General features: G+C 38.9%; 1 protein-coding gene across 3 annotated transcripts in view; it reads right to left on the reverse strand.

Moving 5' to 3' along the window:
* The window catches only part of REV1 (REV1 DNA directed polymerase), a 55,485-nt gene extending 37,978 nt beyond the window's left edge, over window positions 1-17,507 (reverse strand). For 2 of the 3 annotated variants that reach the window (XM_057381511.1, XM_057381510.1), the window contains exons 1-4: window positions 17,316-17,507; window positions 2,822-2,888; window positions 1,921-2,053; window positions 47-215 (exon numbers count right to left, since the gene is read on the reverse strand). In XM_057381511.1, coding sequence (XP_057237494.1) covers window positions 47-215; window positions 1,921-2,053; window positions 2,822-2,878 — 359 coding nt within the window. In that variant the 5' untranslated portion in view covers window positions 2,879-2,888; window positions 17,316-17,507. The remainder of the gene's footprint in view (window positions 1-46; window positions 216-1,920; window positions 2,054-2,821; window positions 2,889-17,315) is intronic. The other variant, XM_057381512.1, reaches the window with a different exon arrangement.
* Between the last annotated feature and the right edge of the window lie 56 nt (window positions 17,508-17,563).

The raw sequence follows: 17,563 nt of genomic DNA on the forward strand, positions 1-17,563 counted from the left end.
TCCCCCCAAAAGGAGAAATCTCCAAATTCAGTAGACCTAAACTTACCTTTCCATGATCCACTCTGGCCGAACTACTTTTTCTCCTTTCAATTCTTTTATTTTGGCATTTGGAAGATTGGTGGCAATAATGTGAGTTGTTTTTGATCTGGAATAGTACACATGGTATTGGCCTCCATGTAACATCATCAGCCGCCTTAATTCATCAGCTGAGGGATCTATAAAATTAAAACCAGAAATATTCCTGTTTCATGTCACCAAATACAGTAAAAAAACCCTTTTAATTGATATATGTTTCACTAATGAAAAAAAATTACAAGTTCCTCCAAGAACAAATCAGAAAAACATTTTGCAAGAAATACAGAAAATCATGTTTTGAAAACACTGATTTGGAAAGTAAACATTCTATTTGCTAGGGAGGCTCTTCCCTCAACATGTATGGCGAAGGGCAGGAAAAAATACTCAGGTAGATGTAACACTAAACTATACCAAAAATGCTTTACATCAACATAATACAAAATTAGATTATCTTTTCACYGGAGTTTGGGAGAATAGTTTATACCCAGAAGCAACAGAAAATAATTAATATCAAATGGTTTAGCAACAGCATGGAACTCCTWTTATACAATTTCTGATTTACCAAAGCAGTTAACTCCTTCCTTACCAGCTTATTCTTGAATTGTTACAGGGAATGAAGAATACCTTAAAAACTAACAACTTTTCTTATCTCCTCACTGATGCTTAAAAGAGTACTTATTTTGCAAGCGGGGGGGGCGTGGAGAGGAAGAAAAAAATGTTAGCTTTGGAAAATGTTTGCAGTGGTGTCACACAGGCACCAAAAGATTTGGGTCAGCACTAACACAATGCTTGAATAGTGAATCTAGCACAAGATACTTAAAAAAAAAAGGTGATCTACACAAGAAGGAAGAAATTTTTTTAATGGATACAGTTACGATTCCTTCCTGTCAACTCTCAAAATATGTCTAACACTTCACTATATCACTAATTTTTAACTGATATTAGCACACATTTTCTCCAAGTGTTATCTTTCCTACTCCAGCCTTTTGGACAACCATCTTCTAGAGCTCTGTTTAGGGATTAGTAGCTCGAGGAATACCCAAAGGCTGGATTTTCACTAAAGAAATGGCCTGCACTGAACAACCAATCCAGATGTATTAATAGTTTAACATATCCACTTCAACCTTCTTCAATCTGTTTGAGCCTTGTGCTTAAATCAGCACTAATATATCTGATAGAAGCTGTACACATCAGTTACATAACAATCACAATATTGCTGGCACAGATTCCTGAAAAAGGCTTCTGRGTAATTTCCAGAATGTTATTAAGCTGCTTCACAGAGCTAAGGAGAAGTATGAACATAAGCATGGTAGATTAAAAACCATAGTCCAGCTAACATGCACTATCAGTCCATCACAGATGGTCCCCAAAATGTAAAAATGTCTCACCTGTTCTCTTGTTCCTCCTTCCACTATTAGCAGGTTCTGTCTCACATATTATGCCAATCTGAGCAAGAAAACCTCAACATATTCTCCCAAACATAAATTTAAGGCATATAGACTAATCATCAACAATTTGTAAAATTTAAAATTTAGTAAGTGGAGGAGGATGGAAGAAGTTAAAAYGTTTCATTTCAAATAATAAGATCACAGAAATATGGAAAGATCTACTCCTACTTTTGCAAGTTATCTCACGTAAATGATATAGTAAAGCAATATTTATACTCAGAATGTAAATTTGATTTCATGTTGAAAACCTTAATTATGAAAAACAATGGAATATATAAAAACATATAATAATTGTCATGTATTTACTTAGTTGCAAATTCATTTGTTTTAGTTACCTCTACTCAGGATGGGAAACATGGAAACACAAAACAGATCCTTAAGAAAAGAAAAAGTTCACCTGTCAAGCCATTGACGTAGATGGCGACTCCACTAAAGATACTTGATGAATTTCCATCCCTCTGTTGCTGTATGACTGAATCTGATCGGAATTGATCCTCCAGTTTCTTAACTTTTGCTGACATGTACCCACCCTAGTTTTTAAATTAAAACAAAACACAACCCATGATGCCAGTCTTATTTCCTAATGTTTGCATACAGAAACTGGTTAATTATAAGATTGGAAAGGTAAGCAACATTCCTTCAAACTGAATTTGGTTGACACACAAACGACATTCTTTTTTCAAATGAAAAACAGCAAATCCTCCACCATAAATTCTTATCTACAAGATAACTGCATCTTGTTACCAACATGGCAGGATTTATTTCATACTTCTTTTTTTCTTACAGGAAAAGATTCTAGATATATAAAAACTCTTATAGAATAAAAAGGAAGAAGAATGGGATGATGCAAATCTGGGTGCTAAATTGGTGGCTCATTGCCTAATGAAATAATGTGTGTGATTCCACGTATTTTCAATTCTTGAATATACATGATACAGTAATATTTCAAACATTTATGTAAATTAGGTGCCTCAGTTATTGTTCGTCCAACTACAGAATATGGTGGAGACAACCATAAGTCATTTTCAAATTATTTAGTTTATTTTTAAAATAGTGATTTAAAGGTATTCAAGGGTCTGCACTTATTAATAACAAAATTTAGTGATTATTGTGAACACAGACTTCAAAAACTGTTAATGAAAAAATTTCTTTCAAACTCAATTAAGTGYTTTCAAGTAAAACAAAAGGATGTAATTTACAGCATCCATTTAGCATGTATAACAAAACTGTAAACCCTTTTTAACCACAGTGCCATTTACCTCTTTAAAAAAAAAAAAGCCAATAGGGTTTGAACATACCCATATTCCCCATCCATCGCCCTCTGCAGCTCGTTTCCGCCATCCACCCCGCCTCATACTGAAGCTTCTGCACAGRAAAAACAATACTTGATCAATTAAATGCTTAGCACTATCACCAGTGGTATTTCAATGATGGCACTACAGGCCATTTACAGAGATTATCACAAAGATTATATTTTTTTTCAGCCAACTTCATTGAAGAATTTGAGTTCCACAGCCAATCTAGAAATGCAAGATTTCGTAAAACCCTTGTTTCTCAGTTTTGTAGTAATGTATACKGTAGACCCTACTATGTATTAAAAACCACACACGCATATTTTGCCATATTCACTCTGAACATAAAAAACTCCTTACAATGTTCACTTCCCATCACAATTTATTACACTATTTCTGTTTATCATATATCTCCTATTAAAAAAAATAAACAATAAGAAGTTCTTAAATACAGCTGCTAGCACCCATGCAAAATACTGTCCAGGTCACAAACAATCTATCTGATACCACAGACATGGTATGATGCAGGCAACCACCTCCTGGTATTAAGAGACTGGATGAATTTCACCAATAGATTTACAACTGATTATAAAATATCCAAGCACTTGTTGCTGTAAAGCAATACATCACATCAAAGCAAAAAAATCAAAGGCAATCTTACAGTCAAAGAAAAGCCAGCTGTTTAAGTGACCTAGTATGTATCATCTATAGTTAGGTTTGCAACTTGCRTCTTTGGGGTTTTTTATTTGTTTGCATTGCTTGATAAATAAATAAATAAACAAACTCAACCAGCCAAATTGCAGTTTTCCTTTATGCAAGAAACATATCCCTGGACCATGAGCTGAACACAGCAGTGTCCCCAGATGAGTTATTAGTTGGCTAGAACAGAACTTCTGGATAGAAAAATAAATGTCTGGACTGTGGCCAACTGTTCACTGCACCCAGGTGATTCATACTTACTATAGTTGTTGTAACACTGATTCTAGAATATTAATTAATGATGTAGTAAGATCATGAGGTCACTGCCTGCTATTATATCTCTCATTTTCCAACGAAAATAGTTCTCTAAATAAAAAGACAAAATAGTTTTTAGGTCTATCAACTCTTAAAAGGTGAGGACAAGACTCTGAAACTAAAAAAAAAAAAAAAAAAAAAAAAAAAAAAAAAGATGAAAAAAGATGACTGTCTTAAATCTTCTACTTCATTAAGTGTTTAATTTCTATTCCTTTATCCTCCATAAAAACCACACAAAACTACAGTAAATACACAGAAGCAAGTCAACTGTTTTTTTTCCCATCCTTGCCTCCTTTTGAGAAGATACCTATTCTCTGGACTATTGACAGCATTGTCCTGTAACAAAAGCACAGTCTCCGGCTTACTAGAATGCACATACAGTTGTGGATGGAGATGACAACACATTCTGGTCATCTTCCCATCCAGGCTTTTTACTGCACTGTTCTGGAGACTGCCTCATTTATTGTATTAAAATTATATTTCTTATGAGCCTGGCTGAAAGTGAAGTCTAGCTTTTGTCTTTTAAATCCCTTTTGTCCTGAAGGACCAAGCAGGCGTACTCTGATATCCAGTTAAATCACCTTGGACTGCAGGCAGGTTTGACTGCAAAACAAGGCACAGTGGCAGAAGTTTTCATAAGTCCATTTTAATGGACTACTGCAAATATGCCAAATTAGGCAACCAATTATCAAAATCAAAGTAGATAGCAGGTACCTTGGAAAGAAAAGCATCTGTTTTATGTTTCAGGTCCTCTACAAACACAGGAAAATCATGATGCACGTAGTTCTATTTTTACAGTTACTGTAACTTGATACACAAATTATACATGCTGTTGTATGTGTAATTATGAAGATCAATCACATGTCAAGGAGATGAGCGCTTCACCAACAACCACAACAAACCAACCTCTTCTCAGATTGCTGTATTTTCTCTATAGTACCTGCATTTCTTAACCCAGAGACACCTTCCAGAACATCAGGCCTTCTGAAATTAATTTTTAGTGGTTTGAATTGTATCTAATAGATACCACAGAACTCTTAAACAGCACTGAGGAAAAAGAGAGAAAATGAGCTAGATGACCACATAAAATACAAAATTGATTTTTYTCCTCTAGAGAACAGTATAGACTGAAAATGGCTTGATGATTTCTTTCTTTTGGAAAATCTGTATTTTTCCATCAGCTGAGGTAAACAGTAAATCACATCTATCACTTCTGGCTAAGAAATTCTTGGAAAAAGCCAGGAAAGTGTAAGTTCATGAAAAAAGAAAAAGCATCAATGAAAATGTAATCTATTTTTTTAGATACTATAGGTATCTAAATATCTACTACACATAGAGAGTGTATGAGCTCATAGAAGATGCTAGAATTTTAATGAATGATTACTTCCTCCCTCTTAATAGAGAATGAAAAAGTCTTAAAGGGTGGCTACAAAAATGACAGAGGCTCTCTCTTCAAAAGGAGCCACATGGGGAGCACAAGAGGCAACAGATACAAGTTACAACAGAAAGCTTCATCTTGAAATAAGAAAAATATTTTTTAGAGTGAGAASAATCAATTGCTGGAATGCAGGGACATGGTAAGAATCCTCATCACTGGAGACTTTCAAGTTGCAATCGGACAGGGTACCAGATAACCTCATCTAGGCTTCCCTACCCATGAAAGTTTGGAGTAGATGCTCTTTCGAGGTCACTTCTAATCTGGGCTGTTTTATAATTCTAAGTCTATCAAATAGAAAACTTCACACAAATACAAACTCCAATCCTGAAAAAAAAGAAGACTGTATGAGATGCATACTCTAAATTACCACAACTCCAAACACSAAGAAGACAGGATTGCATAGGTAGTTAATTCTGACCCCCATACAAGCAACCTCCTGCTCTAACTACAATATCTAATGCCTGATAGACTGATGAACTGCCTTCACAGGAGCAAGATTTTCTGAAACCTTAAAACACATTACACTTTTATTCAGGGCACTGAAAGGTAAAGAAGAAAGATCTCTCATCTAAAAGCAATTAGATCAGAACACCACACACTGTGAAGCCAATCAAAATCAGAATCACRGTTACAAGCTTAGTTTGATTAAAGTTAGAAATCAAACAAAAGTACTTTAGGTCAGTGTGCTAAAAACATGACATATCAACAGTTCAGAAGCTGTCTTCCTAGTGCCTKCAAAACTAGAGAAATTAGGCAGTAGTACCTACCTAAAACATCTGATAGTGATTTATCATTTCCTTRGCAGATGGAATTTTTGACTCAGTCCACTTAAGCCAGTCCAATTAAATTCTAAACACAAAGGTTAGGGACACATTATGGCRGCGATTACTAGATGCCTCTAGGTCCAGTCTTCAGGGTCACAGATTATTTTCTTAATGCTGATGAATTGCTAATGCTAATGAAAACCTAGGAGACTAGTTTCTCCCTTTGTAGTTCCAGGAACTGAATGATGAACCAAGATTTCTGGACTACAGACAAATCTCACTACTAAAGACTTGTGCTTCCTGTGTGAATTTTTCCTTGAAAATGAAAGTAACCACTACAGCGGCCTTGCTGAAGGAACAAATGAGCATGAGAGCTTGCACAGGACACATTAAACCAGACGAAAAGGTAAGCAAGATTTTAAATATGCTTACTGGCTTGTGAAATAAGAACYGTAAGGGTCGGATGATTGTCCCCCTGTAGGAATCATGACGAAGGGATGAATAAGAGAAATACTTTTTGAAGAACCCTTGAAGGTGGGGCACAGAGCAGGTGTGGGTCAGTGGAAATCAAGATGGAGGACTTCAAACACCCATCACGAACAGGCCAATTTCAGACAGAAGTTCATCTTTCTTGTAGTTTATTTTAAAATGTATCTAACTTGTTTCAGAACAGTTTTCTGTTTTCACAAATTCAAGAGCACAAATTCACAGAGACTCAGCAAACCACCACAGTTACTAATTTTTACATTATTTCTAGAGCCTGAAGGACAAGCTACAAAGTGACCCTCTGCCCAGAGAAAAGCTTTTAAAATGAAGTTCAAATGGTCACATTCTGGACCTGTGAACATAAAGAAGTCTTCTGAAACTAAAAAAAGGTATCCAAACAAATTCTGAAACTCCACAAAGGCCTGTAAAGATAAAAACAGTATTCCTAAGAATGCATTCCAGTTTTACAGTGCAAGAGAAATAACCTTTCAAGAAAAAGAGTCAAGTTAAAAACTCCTGTGCTCAAAATTAGYATAATTTAGTCCAATATCTTTCTAGACCACATACAAATGGCAAAATCTTATCACTCCACAAAATAGGGTTAGCTAAAATTCAAATTTCTATTGCATTGGTGTTTTGTACATTACTAGGGGTTCAGAAATAGTCAATACAAAGACATGTAACATCCCTTTGCACACTGCTTCGTAAACCTACATTATACTTCCCAATCCACAAGTGCTTAATCCTTTTGCTAAAGACTGTTAATCAAAGCCCACAGATCAGGTAATGGAATGAAATGTTAAATGTACATTATATAAAATCTATAAACATATCTGTGCACATACAAGAGTAACAGAGCAAGGAGTGTAGATGCAAGTGTTGATGTGAATATTTGTTTCAGTCTCATCTTTAGAACACACTAAAGAAAGTTATTTCYTTAAATTCTTTTAAATTCAGGATGCTGTGACTGTATGACAGCGGCTTTCCATTATCCTGAGCAGTTGGGATAACATGGATAAGGGACCAACCCAGACCAAAACCACAGGTATTATACAGAAAAACGGTTAGGAGCACTGAATAGAGATCTCAGTGACTCTTYAAGAAGTAAACATGGATCCTCATGAGCTTTTTAGTTCCAGGGCAGTACTAGTCCCTGCTTCTGTCATATGTTTTAGCAATCTCTGCCAAGCATATAAATACATAGTGCAGAGGTATTTTTGCTGCCTCTTCAAGCAGCCAACTTAATCTGGCAGAATATAAACTTTATGGCTCTGCCCTACAAGAAACCATATGAACTATTTCCAAAGACAAAATGAGGCAGCACTGTGACTCAACAAATAACCCTGCCAAAGTTGTGTCTAAATACATCACACAAGTAATGTTCTATCCAGATAATCCAATCTTAGGTAACTGAAAGCTACATAGAAGTGTAACACACTGTAACAGCTAGTTTGCATTTCTGACCAGAACAGGCATGATGCCAATGTTCTTTAATGCAAAAGAACTTGATTTATTTAACATACCATAAACCTATACGGAAGGTGTAACTCTAGCGGAAATRTGGGTGTCTTGGGCCACTGCTAGTAAGTATAAGAATCTTTTCCTTGAACTCTAGATTGGATCCACCCCAGGGCTTCAAAGTTTTTTCCATCAGGTGGGTATTTTGTGGCTTGTTTGAGTTTCATGACTCTACAGTCCAGGTCCCACATCAAACTCACCAATCTGCTTGGCACTAGTCTTCAAGCTCTTTGAACAATAAGCTATCTTACGTGTTTACACATTTCCAGCACAAGAGAGTCCTATTCACGGCTGAGTCTTCTGGAAAAGAACCGCTGCTACAGGGTTTAAAACTGTTTGCTACCACATACAGAGAAGTTCAGAATCCAACAAAAAGGACTTACACAAAAAAAGTCAAAAGCTTTTTAAAAAACTTAAATGCCTGTGATTTAAGGCAATTCAGAGCTAACAATACTATTCTATATAAATTATTAACTAGCACATTGCAAAGCAACTGAATTTTATTCTAGGTGGGAAATTAACTCTCAGGGTGAAGTTGCATAAAATAGTTCAGTCAATTTATTGGCTGACTGCTACCAAAAGGAATGGTTGTGCTCTTCAATCTCTGCTGGCCTTACAGGCTTTATCCCTTCTTCCCAGCCTCTACACCACTTCCAAGCTCACATAACTCCTGTGTTAACACTGGTTCTATGTGCAATGCATCTCACTAAATCAACAGAAAATAGACATAATTTTATGGTTTGGCTTCCTAGAAGTTTAGCAACATGAACTGACTTCTGAAAGCATCAGATAAAGCCAAAGCAGATAGGCCAAAAAAGAGGAATTTCAAGAGGAATCTTGAAATGATCTTAGCAATTGGTAGAAACCAACTTTTGGGTCACTGCTGCAACTAATCACAGTGGAAATGCAGAGTTGCAATAAGCTGGCTACTCTTCACTAAGTAGTACTGCTTATGTTCCTCGCCCCACCCCCTAATGAACCAGAGGGATAGGCTACCTCACCGTTTCCACAGGGGAAGGGCTTTTAAAAATGTTACAATCTAACAGCTCCCCCTCTTATGCCACCTGTCCCCACAGTATAAGCACTCCCAACATGCACCTGATGTTACGGGGTCAACCAGAAAGCTCTGTTCTGCAGTTCAATCTTTGATATTTTAAATCAAGAGAAATGAAACTAGCTGAAGGAAACTTGAAACAATAGGTGTCCCCAAAAATACCCAACACTGCCTCCATATCCTGCAAGTAAAGCTAAGCATGCAAATTAGAAAAGAACAAACTTCAAAGTCTTGGGCAGTTTAAGTATTAGTCTGAACAGTGTAAGAAATTTAGAAATACATTTGTCTAAAATATAAGCATCCATGGCATTTGCTATAAAGGCAAAATATCATACAACTCACATAAAATATGGAAATACTCCAAGTCCTTCAGAATCAACTCATTATGTGCAGATAACTATTCTAAAATGATGCTCTGTGCTTACATTCATTTGAGCTTGATGGCAAAGAAACGATACTCTGAGAACCTTCAGTTCAACCACTCCCCCATAAAGAGGGGAACTCTTTGCTAAACTAATCCAGTTTCCAACCTGACTATTTTTGCAACTCAAAACTGCTCTTATTTCAGATCAGTTTCATTTACAGTCATGGACTAAATACTTTACACACAAGTAACAGCTAAGAAAACAGATTTCTTTTGCTGGCTAAACATCACAATGACATAAAAAGCAGATGTGCAGCAGGTAACTGCTTATATGAGAACTGTACAAGACAAAAGTAATTGTATCTTTTCACAATTAATTAGGTACTCTAAAACAGAAAATTGTTTTAATTGTCACAACTTGAGGAAGCATGAGCACAAGGTCCAGAAACCAGCATCACAGTCCATTCCACACCAGATTTGAACAACCTGTTTTCAAGATATCCTTTTTGCTTTTATATATGGCATTTGAGATGGTTAATTCTTTGAAAAATAGCAAGACAGATCTAGCTTGAGACCAACTGTCAATTCCCCTCTAGGAATAATACTCAGTGGCAGCTACAGCCTATTTAGAGCTTGCCATAAGAAGTACTTTAACTTGGTTGAGTTTCTCTTCTGCTTACAGAAGACTGGCCTTCAGTTTCAATATTTCTACATTTTTTGGTAATGTCATGACCTCCCTAGCGCTTTCAGAACTCTTCAATGATGAGTAACTTTTCTTCATAAATATTCACTGTTATATTGTAACCAAGTATTTCAATTCACCTTTTAGTTCAACTATCACTTCTCTCACAAAAAGACTCTCAGTGACACAATACACTGGTAAATTTCAGCAAACTTCATCAACTAGCTTCATCTTTTCTGTGCTTAAATTCCTTTGGGGCTTCAAACCCAACAGGACTTGGCATATTCATAATTTTTATGCCAGCCTCTAAGTGCCTACAATCCAGAAGTAAAATCAGAATAAGAAGCATGAATTAGGACTCTAAACAGCAACATAGTGAATAGATTATAAATCACCAAAATGAAATGCTCTCTTGGACTTCAGTAGCGGAAACAATAAACRAGATGAGCTTATGAGCTGGGTAGACTTCTTTCAATCCCCTCTGTTTAGCTACCTATAGTATTTGAGAAAACAGAACTATGTCTTTTTTTTCTTCGAAAAAGAAGACTGGAATGTTCACTCTCTACCTAATAAATTAACAGAACTTGTTTAGAAGGTTTTTGGTTTGTGCACTCAGTATGACAATCCAGCCTCACAACTCCTGTCTTCCCCCATAAGTAGCTTATGCTGAGGCATAGATCAAGAAGTCTCAGTAGATAAACTAAGTAAACCATGATCCCCACTCCCAAATAACAAGGAGAGTTACTGCGGCTGAATGATTTAGCACTTTCTATGACTTCCCAGGCACAACTGAAACATTATTGCAAAGCCTAAAAAAAAAACTTAACAAGGCAGAAAAAGTGGGCAAGTAAAGGTATAATTATTCAAAAATAAACAACTGTGAAATTTTCATGAGATGATCACAGCAAGRAATCAGTGGATGCTCTAAATTTATTAATATCAAATTCAGAGGAACTGTGCTTGTGAAAACTTCTGACATATACACTACCTTCAATTTCCCCAGACTTCAGCCCAGGAGACTGGCGAAATGCTTCAGAAGAGACTACACATTTTTGACTGAATTTAGGTATTTGGCTACACATATTTATATGGATATCTATGTGCATGTGCACACACAGCAAACTGCTCTTTGTTGCTGATCAACGTGACTCACTACTGACCACTTCGGTAGCAGTGAAAGGCATAGAAACAAATCCCTGCTCCAGGCCAGTGCTGTAACAAATATAGAGAGKGCACATATGGTTTAAMAAGGCCAAGCACAAGGTGCTGCACCTGGATGGGGGCAACCCTCAGAATCAATACAGACTGAGAGGTAAGCAGATTGAGACCAGCCGTGAAGGACTTGGGGGTATGGTGGATGAGAGGCTGGACATGACCCAGCAATGTGCACTCACAACCCACAAAGCCAGTCATACCCTGGGCTGCATCAAAAGCAGTTTAGGCAGCAGCGTGAGGGAGGGGATTCTGCCCCTCTGTTCTGGTGAGACCCCACCAGGAGGGCATCCAGCTCTGGGATCCCAGCACAGGAAGTACAGAGGCCTGGTGGAGCAAGTGTAGAGGATCTGATCCCAAGTGATCAGAGGGATGGAGCAACTCTCCTATGAGGAAAGGCTGAGGGAACTGGGTTTGCTCATCCTGGAGAAGAGAAGGCCTCTTCTTGTGGCCTTCTAGTATGTGAAGGGAAAATACAAGAAAAAGGAAGAGACTGTTTGCAGGAAGAGCATGCAGGGAGAGAACAAGAGGAAATGGCTTCAAACTGAGAGTAGCCTTAGATCAGCTATTGGGAAGAAATTCTTCCCTGTGAGAGTGGTCAGGCACTAGAACAAGTTGCCCAGAGAAGCTGTGGATGCCCCATCCCTGGAAATCTTCAAGACAAGGATGGATGGAGTTCTAGGCAACCAGCCTAGTGGAAGGTGATCCTGCCCATGACAGGGTAGCTGGAACTAGATGACTTCTAAGGTTCCTTGCAACCCTGAACATTCCATGATTCTATGATAAAATGGGGGTTTATAAGGAGACATGCCCAAGGCAGTTGTGCTTTATAGTTAACTCAGTGTTATCACTGTGCAAGTGTTGATCCTGCCAATCTTTTCAGGTAAAATGAGAGAGAAGACATCCACTTTGCAATAGATATATTATGCCAGATACTAAGGAGGACTCTTTACTCACATATGGGCATCAAAACTCTAAGAACTCAACAACTTCACCAGCAAAAGCATTGGTAACTACAGATTCCATTTTGAAATAGGTGGATTTTCTGTTCATATCAGCTTTTGAATGACATTACTAAATTTCAACTGACATTTCATAGTCAAGTTCCCAAATAATTTTCCAATGTTGCGTTTGAAGCTCTCAAAGCTGCAAAATGTTTTTTGAAGTAAAATCTTCACAACACATGGCGTCGATGCTTAGCCTTGAAGTTTCAAGTTTCTACTCAAGTTTTCTACATCTTTTGTTAGTCCATGGTTACTACTTTTTTTCATCAACTCAGACCAACAAGATTAGGAAGAACCAGATGAAACTAGCAAGGGGAGAGATCAAAAGAAAGGGAAATATTTTTCATCTATTGCCTAGTTTATTTGAAGATTATCTGACACTGGATACCAACGATGCTGAAAGTCTGTATCTGTTCAATAGATAAATGGAATAAAAAGACATTCTATTTTTTTAAGGTAACTAACTACAGAAGTTCAGAACAAAAAGGGAAAGTACCTTGGTATGCTTGCTTATTATTAACAAAATAGAATTCTATCTGACCCAATTTAATATCAAATTTTGCCCTAGAACTCAGAGAAAAATAAAAAGACTGAGCACAGAGTTTCTGTGTTTTCCAGGAAAAATATAGTTCTAAGATCTTGGGACAAAACCAAAATGCTCTAATTCTTCAGGATTTTTTTAATCAAACTAAAATCTGAATAGCATTCTTGGCCTGAAGTGGCTCTAAGCTGGTATTTTAAGCACCTCTGACATCAAAAGAACAATGTTACACTGGTGCTTAGTGGAGACGATCAATACAAAATGGCCACAGAGCAAAAACAACCTACCCCAAGCAAACACAACACCTGCAAAACTTGGGTTAAAAATCAATACAGAAGTTACAGGAATCATTATGAAGGGCAACACTTAAAACTTTCAAACAGACAGAGATCACAGTGAAAATCATCATAGCCTTATTTCTCCCCCACTATTGGTTTATTAAGAGGATTCTTGGAACTGCTTTCCAAGCAATGCAATTACAGCAGGAAAATCAAGGAAATAGTGACTGAGTGACTAATAGTGACACTATTAGAGTCCAAGGCTCTAAAGATTCCTGAAAACAACAGGGAGATTCAGAAACCAGGAACAGTATCCTTTCAATATAGATCATCATTTTAGTTCTTTACTACAACTGAGAGTTGCATTCAATAGCACAGAATGGTAAAATACACTCACACTACTTGGAAAACTGCACTAACCATTTATCTTACATGCCATGGGGTTGGGGGTTTTCCTATCTTAAGAATTATTGGCAATTCCATTACTTCCTTTAAAAAGCAACAGCTCCTAGGTTTCCAAGATTACATAAGTGGAGTATAATCATTTGTCCAAGATGCTGACTCATTATGCCCTGAACCAAAACCTGTCCTGAGTCAGCTCAAAGAGGTGAAGTCATTAATATGGTGGAGAGAACTTTATTTTACTTTGGATATTCACTGACAACTAGAACCTGACAAAACATGCTATCAACAGTCCCCAGGATCCTGTCAAAATACAGTACATACCTCACCCTGCCAGAAGACTGCCAATTTCTATGCTAATATGGAAAAACCTTAGTGCAGTTCTAGACCTTACTCTGTGCACCTTTGCGAACCTTTGCACTGCTTTCTTGCTTTGGCATTCAAATCAATCCATCTGCATTTGCAAGAATGACTCTGCAAGGTACCTGAGCAGTGTTTTCTCCTAAGAGAAATCAGCTTTCCGTTTTGCAGGATTATTTACTTTCATAAATCAAGAAGCTGAAGAAATGTGCATTAATTGAGGCAAACCAAATAAGTAGGTTACAACCAAGAACTCCCTTACACTGGGACGTGGTTAAAATATTTAGAGATAGCTGAGAACAGAAAGCAAAACCAACAGTAGTTAACCACAGCATGGCTAAGCCTTACTTTGCAATCAAGAGAACTTCAAGTCACCACCTTCAGCACTAATAAACAGGCAGAATATCAACTGGGAAACCTGAAACTTTGAGACAGGAATGGAGCTGCGTCTTCCAAAAGCTAACACTGAAATTCAGGGACCACAGTCTGCCTAGGCATTTAAAGCAAAGAATATAGACTACATCATCCTTGTTATGGGTATACCAAACTAAAAATATTTCCTATGGAAATTTCATGGTCACAGATTCCTTAACTACAATAGCAGCAGTCCTTAAGTCGATTTTGAAATAAAAGCCACAGGAATGGAAGTTATCATTACAGCTCAGAATTTAGAGCTGTTCTGCACACTCACCTCTCTTCTGCTGAAGACAGAAAAAGAAGTTTCCTAATTCTTACTTTATCTTATGAGCACCAGATATTCCACATGAAATAAAGAAAGTGAGGGGATCAAAGAGATGACAGGCCCTCTTCCCTTAAAACCTTTCGTGCCTCCAATAAAAATAGTGTCTGGTTTCTACAACAATGCAAAAAGCTGCTCTCGGGGTAAAGCACTACAAACACCTATCTCATAGAGAAAGACACTTCCCACAAGCATTCTATGACACAGGTCTGAGAATTCCTCATGTGTTTTTGCAACCACTTAAGATTTGTTCTCTTACTTCCAACTTACTTTGTAACTCCATGGCCACTATAATTTCTATTTGTTTCCAATTTTTTCCTCATTCTGCTGTGCTTAGGTAAACACTATCTTAGGTGACCCATTCACCAAATTAATCTACATTGTATTCTTGAAGAATGGTTTCAATATTTGGATATTTAGCTCCCTTGTTATATATACACCAGACAAACTTCCTAAGAGCTGAGAGAGATCTCAGTGAAAATAATATACCCCTTTAATGAAAAGAGAAAAATGTGGAATTAAAAAAAATATCCTCTATGAAATAAACAATAGCTAACAAATTAAATGGGGAAAGCACATGGCAGGGTCAGGTAAGTTATATTTTTCCTGCTTGTCCGGGATTATTAAAAAAAAAAAGAAGCTCTGTGTAATCATATTAATTTTCTTCTACCTACTCAAAACCAGATTTCATTCTTACCTTTTTTTTTAATCTCTCTAGTAAATGAAAGAGACGGTAGAAAGATTGAAAATTTGCCATGAAAATTCTTTCAAGAAGTCATGTGGGTCAAGGGATCAGAAATGACTAATGAAAATTGGCACTCTGTTACTACGCACGATCACTGCACCAGAACAGGCAGATATAACAGAATATATGTACTATTCAGAAAGATGGACGGGGGCTAGGTTTGAAGGGCCCATTACTAAATAATGCACTGAAAACACACATACAGTACACAGAAAAGAAGWACTACCACTTCACAATTGGGGCTTGAAATATACTAATGTATTTTTCCCTTTAGAGCTTTGCTTTCAAAACAATCTTTCTTCAAGTAGTTAAACATCAGTGAGTCACGAGGCAGGTGTCTGCACTATGCCTCTACTAACACTGTCCTACCAGTGACCTCCAGTGTGACAGCTTGGGATTATTTACTAACAGGGATTTGGTACATTATCCAGCAGAAGAAATGGACTGAATGAAAGACCAATATGGTGGGAACGGGTAATAACTACATGCTTGAGGCAAGATGGCAAGGAATTTGTCAGAGATTTGGATTTCTGTCTGATCTTGGATTTCATTTGTGTTAAATGTCATAAAGTAAGACAGGACTGTTCCAGAAATAAATTTCAGCCATAACCTCTTGCAACTAACAGTTATTATGTAAGTGTTCAAACCAGTACTATTTGAGCAACAATTGCATCTAAATGAATAAAAAAAATCAGATCATAAAATTATAATTCTGTGGTTTTGCTTCTTTGGACTATGGTGTCAATTTGAGGTAGGGCCTGGATTTTAGATCAAGATGCATAACAAACATCAACTCATCTTTTCATTATGAAATTATAAACACAAGCAGAGTATTCACAGCCCTGTCATTCTGAAGACTGACGTTAATTTTAAAGCATTAGAAATGATGGGACTATTACAACATACAACAGACTTTCTACCAAGAAACAAACGTGATGGTCATATTATGTTCCTCTTCATTCTTAAGGTTAGCATGCCATTACGGCGCATTTCCCATAGGAGCTTTTAACTCAGCTTCACAGGTCAAGTCAATGGTAACTACATAGCAAAAAGCATCAAAATCAGACGGGGAAGGGGTCAAGATGTGAACACATCTGTCCCTCCGTGTTGGCAAGCACAGGCTTACTCATCAAGCACAGGTCCTCCCTCTTCTCTTCAGCACACCGGTTTTACCCAGCACTATTGCTCAGCAAATACAACTTGTGACAAACACTACAGGAAACCGCAGACAAGACACACGCTGCAATAGCGCGAGGAGCGTTCCACAGGGCACGGCCCCACCAGGGCTTGGGCTTTCTCTCCCCTCCCCTTCCAACCTATTTCCCTGCAGTGACCCCGCAGCGCTGGCAGAACGCTGTGGCACGCCTCGCCCGCCCCAGCTCTGCCTGGGGACCCGTGTTGTGTCTACAGCGCAGGGCCCCATGTGCCAGACACGGATACAGACACACAGACAGACACATGCACAGGTGCGGGGAGGGGCGGGTGACCCGGACACGCGCACACCTGGCGCGCACCCGCGGCGCGGAGCGGAGCGGGCGGGGGCGCGCACAGGCGCCGGTCCCCGTGTCCCCCCTCCGCCCTCCCGCGCACGGGCAACCCAGGCCCCCACGCGCCGGTTACATAACGCCGSGCGCCGTCCCCCTTCCCTKCCCWGCCCTTCCCTTCTCCCCGTTCCCGCGCCGGGAAAAGAGCGGAGAAGGCCCAGGCCGCGGGCCCAGGGAGGGGCTGTGAGGCAGGGCAGCGGCTGCGGGCCCCACATCTACCTCCGGTTTCCCCTCCCTTCCTCTCTATTTTCCTTCTCCCCGTCCCCGAGTCACTCCCCGCACGTCCCCCCCGACATGAGGGCCGCCGCGCCGTGAGGGGGAAGGCGCTCGCTCCGCCAGCCCCGCCACCGCTCACCTTCCGCCGCGTCCCAGACGCACATTCCCGGGGGCGCCGCCGCTGCCTCCTGCCCTGCCGGGCCGTGTGTGTGTGTGTGTGTGTGTACGCGCGTTGTGTGTGTGTGTGGCTTCACATCGCGGCTCCCCCTCCGGCACGGACGGACGGACGCACGCAACCGCCGCCTCCTGCCCGCCTTCTTCCTCTTCCTCCTCCTCCTCCCAAGCGCCGGCCGCGCTCTCCCCGCTCTCTCTCTCTCTCTCTCTCCC

This window comes from Malurus melanocephalus, unplaced genomic scaffold (assembly GCF_030028575.1).
Source record: "Malurus melanocephalus ecotype Western Australia unplaced genomic scaffold, MMel_1.1 scaffold_512, whole genome shotgun sequence".
NCBI classification, from domain to species: domain Eukaryota; kingdom Metazoa; phylum Chordata; class Aves; order Passeriformes; family Maluridae; genus Malurus; species Malurus melanocephalus.